The following is a 10,430-nucleotide window of genomic DNA, read 5'->3' on the forward strand; positions in this document are numbered from 1 at the left end:
GCCGCCATTCAACATACATTCTGGACATCCTGATCCTCCTCACAGGCCGGTTCACATCTGGTTCCCAGACCCACATAAGTAAGTACATTATACATATATATTTATTGTTCCGGTCACCTTCCTGATATGTTCGGTCCAGGCAGTCAGTTGACCTAGTTTTGCGCCCTCTTGTTGTTCTAAGAAGGCTGGTTAGACCCCACAGAGCCCTGCTACCCTGGTGAGGCCCCCTCAAAGTTTTGGTGAGACCCCCCTCTGTATGTGCGTTATAATAGAAATTAATCGATTAATCGAACAGGAAAATGTTAATCATTACCAGCCTATATAATATATATATATATATATATTTTGCCAGTTGCTTGGATAGACATGAAGACACTGAAAAATGTCATTAGCAACTAAATGTATTTAGTTGCTAAGGAAATTCTGTTTACATCTTGTTCGGTGGCTAGATTCCCCAAGGCTCCTTCTCTGCAGTAAGCTGGTAGGGGACATGCTTTTCAACTCGGCTGCGGCTGATTCAAAAAAACAAATGAACTATAAGACTTTGGACACATAAATTGATGTGGAAAGCATATAGCTGATTCAAATTTCAGTTGGGCTTTAACATGTCAACAACATTGTTTACACTGACATGATAACATTCACTAAAATTCAGAACTTACCTTCATCCGACATTCTTTCAGCAACCCTTCAACAAACTTGGAGTTGGTCTGGGCTATGACGGCAGGTGAAAGATCAGAGAGTTTTGGTTGTCTCACCGTCTTGCCCAGGCTTCTTGCCTCTTGCATATATTTCTATAGGAAAAAAAGATCAAACACTTTGTTAAAGGAGAATTCTGCTTTGTTTCCTGCATTCTCCCTCCAACACTTTCCAGACTGTGTTATCCGAAAGATTCTGGGCGTTTTCAAAGTTCCTCCTAAGATTTTCCACATGGGGAATAATGCATAAAACAGGAGCAAGGAAACACCGTAAACCTTCCACGAACCTGGGGAATTTAAACCAATGGAAGCAAACATAAGCAAAGGTTAACTTCAAGGAAAACCTTTAATAAAAATGATCAGCAAACCCAGAGATGTGGACAGCTGGAGTTTTGTGCAAATATTGACTTTTAATGTAAGCCAAGCTTAACCCCGCCTTTTCTCTTTTATGCGCCCCTTTGGTCAGTGGGGTGATTGATCAGTTTTCTAAAGTGTATGTCAAGGCAAAATAAGAAAACAATTGCAGTACATGTCTGCAAAAACATCCAGATTTCTCCATATTTTATCACTTTAAAGACTCAACAAGTGCAGAAAAATGCCTGATGATCTGCCAGAAATAAACTCTGCTCCGAAGTCTTGTAGTGGTCTGAACACAGCATTATGTGGACAGAGTGGACAGCATATTTGTGGAGTGGTGTCAGCCCTGCCCAATTTTTTCTTGCCCCAATTTGAACTAGGTTTCCTTGCTCCAGTTTATATACATTAAGAGGTGTATTTACAAACAATCCATAGAGCCATTCATCCTGTGAAACTCCATGAAAATTGAAATACTGCAATATGGCCACTAGATGGAGCAGACGAGCATAGAAAATAAAATTCTATCCTATGCTTCTTACTGCCATCTAGTGGCCATAATGCAGTATTTTCCTAATATTACATACAATTTGAAAATAAAAAAAAATACTAAGAACGTTTGTTTTTGCCTCCATTAGCACAGAAGAAATTTGAATGGAGTTTCACAAGATGAATGGTTTTGTGAATTTTTTTATAAATACTAGGGATGCATCGATATCAATATGGGTATTTGGGCGAGTACCCGTGCTCGCCCAAATGCTCCTCATACCAGAACTTCCAGTATAAGGAAGTCGGGCAGCGAGTCATTACTCGGCACCAGGACGCATGGAGCTGGTTTCACAGCCAATGAGGAGGCCGGGCAGTGAGTCATTACCCGCCCCCCGGCTTCCTGATTGGCAAAAAAGCCATCTCAATGCTACCTCATCACCGGGTGACGAGGGAGCATGGAGCTGGCTTTCTGGCTACTCAGGAAGCCTGGCAGGGAGTCATTACATGCTGTCCAGCTTCCATAATGGGAATTCCAGTATCGGCGAGTACGAAAATTAAATATCTGTACTTGATACCAAAAAACGGTGTGGGCCGTCCCCTTAGTGTAGACCCCTTAGTGTGCAGCAAGCCATGTAGCCTCTCTGCCTCGTGTTTAAATTTGATATGCCCCAAAGTGCACTGCTTCAGCACCTGTCAAGTGAAGACACTCAGTGACGGTTAGGAGGCAAGCCTTGCTATTATGGTTAACCTTTGTGTTGTGTGCATTCCCCCCAAAATTTAAAAGACAGAAACATAGCCACAGCCTGCACAGCCTGCACAGACAAAAAGCACATCAAATCTCCCTAAAATAAATACAACACATCTGCAGTAGTTATTTTCCAGAGGTGGACAAAGCAATGTATGACTAAGGCTTTACAAAAGCTAAATACAAAAAAAAACACTTTCATGAGAAGCAGGTTCAAAGCCTTCTAGACTACAAAGCTTTGTGTGCCCATCTATACAGCGGGACTACAATGAAGGTTCAGGGATGACTGCGTGCAGCAACACAAGAGGCAGCTGTAAGTAAAGCAAACATACCAGACAGCACTCAGAGAAGGACTTTTTTGGAGGTCGAGTTGGAGCGGGGAAGCCCTCATCCCACTCCCAGAATGCCATAGAGTTCTGACGGATCAGGACCTCCTCACATGGCTTACGAGGAGACCCAACACAGCAAGAGGGACAGAAAAAGCAAAAAAAAAAAAAAAAAAAAAAAAAAAAAAAAAAAGAAAGGAGACCCAACACAGCAAGAGGGACAGAAAAAGCAAAAAAAAAAAAAAAAAAGAAGAAGAAGAAGAAGGAGACAAGCAGGCATGCACATGATCCAGATTAAAAGGAAAGAAAAAAAAAAAAGAAAAAAAACGTAAATACATAAAAGCAAAATGAAAAAACAACACAGCATGAATGCAACAAACAAACGCAAAAGGAAACCAACACAAAAGAGATACAATGACACGTACACAGGAAACAATACTTTCTGAAGGAATCTGTCTTTGCTACAACAGAATTCTTCAATGGGTTTATTTCAGTGACATACAATGTAACATAAAACAAAGTGTCATGTGGAACATTCAGTGGTGCAATGCCAAAAAGGGCATTTACCACAGGAGCCAATCAGCTTTCGGGGTGATTCTGGTTGGATGGTACGGATTTTAGCCCATTAAAGTTAATAAAAAACATGCTACATGAACATAAAAGAAATGCTTCTCATTGAACAGTTTCACAAAAAAAGAAAATCCAAATGTTACTGCAGCTTAGTGCCTTAGAATACCGACTGCATTAAATGCCCTGGGAACCCCTTAAAAGGTGACAGTCTCAGTAATATTTTTTCATGCTAACTGTAACACTTCCAGGTATTTATTACCTCACAGAGCTCACATAACTCCCCCTGACAATGCCTTCATTTGCTCTTCTTTCCAGAAGGACGGAGCAATCTTTGTTCAGGCATCATACAGGGTCACCATCTACTTCTTGGATTGAGATGGCAGCTCAGAGATGGCACAATCATGTAAATCCCGGTGTCTGTGCAGTTCTTGGGTGTACCCACAAATGTCTGACACAGATTACCTTCTGCAGTAGCCTCTCATCTTGTGATGTGTGACAAAGTGACAATATTGCAGTTTCATCACTGGGAGAGAGGAGACTGAGGAAATGCTTTCTCCGGCCTGCAGTAGAGTGACGACATCCTAACAGGCTAGGCAAAGTCACTGGACTGAGGCTCCAGGACAGCTTTGTAATGATAAAGGTGGCGCTTTTTCAATTAATAAAAACCCAACCAATTCTATTGATCTTTATTGTGACATGCCAGGAATGTATTCCTCTGGACTTGTAAAGTTTCTGAAAGATCCAGTTTAAGACATTTCAGGCAACGTTATCTTTCCTTGCACATATTGCCTTGGAGGACAAAGCTTGCCAACGACTATCCTCATGCCAAAACCCCACACACGTGATAGACCTAATAGGCCCCCAAATGAAAGAGCTTATATAGCTGCTGCTGTTAATTGCCCTATAGATTGTAAGCTCTCATGCACAGTCCTCCTAATCCTCTTGTATGAAATTGTATTGCAACTGTACAGTCCCGCCATATTTTGTAAAGCATTGTGCAAACTGATGGTACTATATAAATCCATAATAATAATAATAATTTTGAGGCTCAACTGTCAGCCTGCAACAGGAAATGCTGCTACCGACAGGATCTTTGGTAAAGAAACTGCAGCAGAAAGAAAACTGTATACAGTAAGATAGGATAGCAAACATACTGAAGAATAGAAACATTAGAGAATAAAGTGGCAGTTAATGACAAGAAGCGCACTGACAGAACAGGACGGCAGCGGGAAGCTCGGCTCGCAGAGATGACAGATTGTCGGCGCTGGAATTTGGCAAATTCCTTTGGAGAACAATTTGAAGTATGAGGTTTGTTCACTGCACCCAGCAGACCAGCACACAATAGGCACTATTCATGGCCTGAAGTGACCGAAGTAAAGAGGGAGGGGTGACTCGGGGACAAGAGGATATGCTCATCACTAGGCAGGCAACCTGTGACTTTCCCCATCCAATGTGGCCACAGTGGTGATCAGCTTGTGCTGCAGTATTCGAAACCTATCACGGGTTAAAAGGGTCATTAAAAGGGACCTACGGTTAGGATAAAAAACAAAACAAAACATGCAAGTGAACTGTAAGTAAAGTTCTCTAATTCTCCAATGAGAGTGCTTATTAGATTTTGCATTGAACTATAACACAACCAACACCTGCCTGCTTGACTACAAAACTCTGCCTATCCCCCTGCTCTTCTCTGTCAGGCTTCAAAATGCATACATTAATTTATTTACCAGCAAAGCAATGCAGCTGCCTTGACTACCAAAACCTGACCACACACTATGTGTACAGAAAGAGCTGTTGGGAGATGTAGTTCTGGGGGCGTGGCTGGCCTCCCAAGCAGCTGCCCCTGCAGTTTTACAAGCCTTATGATGATGTTGCAGAGTTTCACACTACACGAACAAGGTAAAAATAAGATAATGCTGTGGCATGCCCTAGTGGGGGTAAATTTGAGTAATGCCCGGACATCCACTTTGGTCGCAGGGAGGGGAAAGTAATAAGATCACCGGAAGGGATAGAAAAAGGTGAGGGACGTGTGGGGAAACAGTTTATTTCTGGGATCTAAAGATGTATGAGATGAATCACCGCTTTGACGGAAAAGGTAACAGCTTATGTTATTGTATTAGATTGTTAGCTGGAATCGCTCATGTTTGTGACAACTTTACAGAGAAGCACAAAGAGCTCATGCAGACTTTCTTTTATCCTCATGCTAATACTAAACATGCAAACAGAATTTTAAACACTCAGAGAACACAAGTGAATTAAGCATGTTGGTTTCTGGATAAACTAGCTCATTAGCATGCAAATGACAACAGCAATCACAGCAAATAATTCCCTCATTGCACATCAGGAAAAAGTCACCCAGATGAAGACAAGCTGGCCAGCAGACACGAAACAGACTGCAATGTGCTTTTCTAGCAGCTGAGAATTATGACGTGACCCTTTATCATTACATGCAATTAGCGCCATGCTGTGACATCGTACAAATCGTTACAATTCCTTAAACAAGCTGGTTTGCATATTGAAAGCCATTTATTTATTTATTTAAGGCATTTATATAGTGCCAACAATTTTTACTCAGCACTTTACATACTGCACATTCGCATCAGTGCCTGCCCTTGAGGAGCTTGCAGTCTAAGGTCCCCATTAAACATGTATACTATGGAGGGCCAATTTAGAGAGGAGCCTATTAATCTTCCAGCATGTCTTTGGAATGCGGGAGGAAACCGGAGTACCCAGGGGAAACCCACACAGGCACAGGGAGAACATGCAAACTCCTTGCAGATTGTGTCCTTATTGGAATTCGAACCAGGGACTTCCAGGGCTGCAAGACAGAAGGTCATCTTCTAGAATTCTGCAGTCTCTGGGAATTAATGAACACCTATTTGGCCCCTTTGGTCTGTTAAAGTGGGTCTAAATTCAAAAAGTAAAGACTTGCTATATTATAGGGAACATCTAGAAATGTTAATTGTAATGTAATGTAAATGTTAATTTAAAGTAAGCAGTACCGATAAAACAAAATTACCTTTCGTCTTTAATTCCTCCTGCAAAAACACAGGGCACTTCCTGATATATGAAGACACTCCAGTACTTACAGTCTGATAGCTGTATATCTGCAGGGTGAGGTCTAGGGCTGACTATATACTGATAGTTTTTACCTCTCAAGCTGAATGAGAAAAAACGCTTGATTACCCTCTCTGTGTTTTGATTACCCTCTCTTTGTTTTGATTACCCTCTCTGTGTTTTGATTACCCTCTCTGTGTTTTGATTACCCTCTCTGTGTTTTGATTACCCTCTCTGTGTTTTGATTACCCTCTCTGTGTTTTGATTACCCTCTCTGTGTTTTGAAGGCAGCGGGTATGGGGTCCCAAGGGGGCCACAAACTGGTCAAATTTTGCCCAAATCAGTGTACAGCCAGCGTTGGGCACTGCTGCCTCTGACTGCCAGGCTAAGGAGATTTGAAGTGAGATTTGGTGACCACTGTGATGCTCACTGTTCTCTTTGCTGGGGGCTCTGACTTGAGGAAGCAAAGCCCTGCCTCTACCAAGATGGCCATCTCCACATAGAGACAGTGCAGAACAAGGCATGGCGAGACAATTCACGAAAATATCATCTGCCGAGTGACTACAGTCAATAATAGCGACTAATCCTTTCTCTCTGCCTGCCTTTTGTTGGGGCACAGGCTCCAGAGTTCCTCTTTAAATATACCACCATATAGACAGTTGGCGACTTCTGCATGCGCTGACCCCGCTCTGTCATTTTACGTGGCCAAGTTGCTGTTGTTCCCAAGTGCTTAACAGGTGACCGTGGAATATTTAGTAGCAAGGAAATGTCACGGATGGACTTATTGCACAGGTGGCGACCTATCACGGTACCACGCTCTAATTCACTGAGCTCCTGAGAGCGACCCATTCTTTCACAAATGTTTGTAGAAGCGTCTGCATGCCTAGGTGCTTGATTTTATACACCTGTGGCCATTGAGGTGATTGGAACACCTGAATCCAATGATTTGGAGGGGTGTCCCAATACTTTTGCCAATATAGTGCATCTCTAAGGACTACAGGACACCGTCTCTGATTTAACGTAGGAGAGGGGGATGTATTCTGTAGTTCTTCTATACATAGGTACTGTACAGTGAGTGAGTGCTGTGACCCTAGGACAGGAAGTGTGTTGCCGGCAGGATCACCAGGTGAAGAGAAGGCAAAAATGGCTTAAAAATAGAAAACTAATTAAAAAAGGTAACCTCTGCTGATTCCGCCCCAATATCAGTTTGGAATAAAATATTTGTGACAAGTTTTACTTTAAACACGCTGCACAGTAATAGGCATTGATTTATCATTGCTGTGCAGGCGTTATTTTGTGTGCTAGCATTTTGTATCTGGCCAGTGAAAAGCTTCCTTGGCTCGGGATAAAGGCGAGACAATCAATCATTGAATTTCAGTCCAGGTTTGCAGCTGCAGCAGCAGACGCCAGACTGTGGCTAAAGCTCGCAGATACAAAAGTGACCTTAACCTCCCACTAAACAAAGAGGATTCCCCCTCTCCTCCTCGCCAGACGCGGGGCAGATGGCTGGCCGCACTAATGTCCCACAACCGCGTACGTTACAAGATGAGCTATGGAGAAAGAGGGCTTAGATTAGTACATTTAACATGGAAACCCGAGACAAGTCGATGGCAAGAAGGGATATGGAGATTAGGAGCCTGAAAAAAAAAAAAAATCAATTTACGAAATCCTAACTCATTATGAATCTAACTTGATGCAAAATGACCCTGACATTACAGCCTCCATCTTGTGTCGCTAATGAAATTATGGACATTTTCAGAAGATCACCTTTCAGTCCATACATAAACAAAAAAAGGAAAAAGGGTCTGTGAAAGGAGTCTTTTGTTTGCAGTTTAGGGAAAAGTGATTTTATTACAGAATAAAAAGTGATATAATAAAAGATCCCCTTGGTTTACAGCATAGTAAATGTTGTATAGAGACAGTATAACCATACAGGTTATAGCGAGATGGGACTAATGAAATCACAAAGCCCTCCAACCAAAATCAGTGCATAGCACAATAAAGCCTTCATAAAAGCGAAGGCATTCACGTACTGTATCTCATTACATATCACAATAATAAGAGGACAATTCCTTATTCCAGGGCAGAGGGTGAAGCTCTGCAAATCATTCTGCAAATCATTCTGCAAATCATTCTGCAAATCATTCTTTTACAGCCAAATGCACATCCAGAACTTTGTAATCAGGCCAAATTTTCTTTTAAAGTTTTGGAGAGAGTTGACATTTCTATCAAGTTTTTATTTCGGACAGTCACCCCTGTTGGAGAGTTTTCCTCGCTCCTTGTTACACCAGGACGAGAAATGGGGTTGCGATATTTACCGGGACAGAACAGTGTCCATATGTCTTACAGCACTCCTTACCGGATATCCCAAGGGTAGTGGGTGCTCGTAATGACTGCAGATGGTGCCGCTCACAGTAAAACTTGAATAGAGATGTCACAGCACGAGAATTTCATATCAGTGTAAATTTTATTGATAGATGTCGCTCAAACGACTAGCGCTTCCGGGGGCCGCGCACGGTCCCCTTCATCAGGCTCAGAGATCATCTCTAAGCCTGATGGAGACCCTGCGCGGCCCTGAAAGTGTTTTTCGTTTGAGTGCCATCAATAAAATGGATTTGCACCAATATGGAATTCTTGTGCTGGTGACATCTCTACTCAAGCTTCACCGGGACAGGACACAGACAGGAAAAAAGATTGGCCAGAAACTCTATCCCTTCCTTATGCTAATACAAATGTGTTTGCTCTGTGACACCACAGAAGCGATTTTCCATTACTACCTGTCCTGGCAGGAAAGCAGGGTAAATCCATCCAATAGAGACAAAGATTGCAATAAGATCCAGACAGAGGTTCTAACCCTTCTCTGCTCTATCCGCAAGTAAAGGTTTGGTGGGGTTGGGCTTTAAAGTGACACTAAACTCAGGAGTCAAATCTTAAAAGTGCATTTAAGTACCCTATTAACAAAAATTAGGGCTGCAGTAATTAACGAAGTGCTAACGTCGGCTAACGAAGGGAAGGGGGGAGGAGTCTGGTGAGGTTGATGTCCGTGACGGCTAACGAAGGGAAGGGGGAGGAGTCTGGTGACGTCGATGTCCGTGACGTCACCGAACTCCTCCCCCCTCCCTTCATTAGCCGACGGAGCCACTTGGGCCGGCTGCACTTGTGTGCCACTCAGTGCCACTCGTGATCGTGAGGACTACCCACGTCTGGGGGAATAGAGCAAGAGGACATCGCTTATGTCATGACTGGCCTGAAGACACAAGGAAAAGGTAACTATAAAAAAAAGCAAAATACACACACTGCAGGGGTCTCCAGACAGGGAAGGGGAGCATGGGAGAGGGCGACAAACTCTTTGATAAGAACAAAGTACAGGAACTTCTATCAACAAGTAAAAATTTGTCTCATGTAATCCAATAGACCAGAATGTGGCGGTTGCCAGGGGTTAATGCACTTTGCGCATCATAATTATTGTTATGCACCGCATGATGGAATGACCCCATACAAAATATTTGCTCTTCCATGCCCTATGGTATTTCAACTTCAGTCATTGTCACTTCCAGCCAATCACAGCTTCCCTGGCGGCACATAGCAGAAGTTTTTTGAAGGAATGTGGAACAGCGGTATGCCTAGAGTGATACATTATTGAGGAAATAGATTTACTCTATAGGGAGCCAAGCGCGACACTAATTAATAGTATAATAAAATAGGAGGATATGAAAATGTATGATTAATAGCATCATTATTTCTGAAGTAAGCATTGGCCTATACACATACAGTACAGCAATGAAGTAATCCAGCACGTTATTAATCTCAGGTTCCCCACTCAATATGGCCGCTGCTTGAGTGGGGCAACTCGGAATAATAACGTGCTGGATTAGTGTGATCCTAGTTCATTTTATTACTTCATTGCTGTGCTGTATGTGTATAGGCCAATGTAGTTGGATCTGTATGTGCGTTATAATTAATCGAAATTAATCGAATAAAAAAAAATTTTGATTAATCGAACACGAAAATTTTAATCAGTAACAGCCCTAACAAAAATGTATCTCATTTGTTTATTACTCGACTGTAGATCCTCCAAATCATCTCTGAATTGGTGCTGACACTGTCCTTCCTTCTGGAGGGTGGCTACTTTTGTTCCCCATGGACTTTGTGTGTGTTGTAAAGTAGCCACAGCACCAAGTTAACTCCCAGGAT

At 42.4% G+C, this 10,430-nt stretch overlaps 1 protein-coding gene across 2 annotated transcripts in view; it reads right to left on the bottom strand.

Annotated features, from left to right (window-relative positions):
- The window catches only part of DENND5B (DENN domain containing 5B), a 106,538-nt gene that overhangs the window by 25,010 nt on the left and 71,098 nt on the right, over positions 1-10,430 (bottom strand). For both annotated transcript variants that reach the window (XM_018570646.1, XM_018570638.1), the window contains one exon: positions 663-794. In XM_018570646.1, coding sequence (XP_018426148.1) covers positions 663-794 — 132 coding nt within the window. The remainder of the gene's footprint in view (positions 1-662; positions 795-10,430) is intronic.

The sequence above is a fragment of the Nanorana parkeri genome, unplaced genomic scaffold (genome assembly GCF_000935625.1).
Source record: "Nanorana parkeri isolate BGI_ZX_2015 unplaced genomic scaffold, ASM93562v1 scaffold38, whole genome shotgun sequence".
In the NCBI taxonomy this organism is placed as follows: Eukaryota; Metazoa; Chordata; class Amphibia; order Anura; family Dicroglossidae; genus Nanorana; species Nanorana parkeri.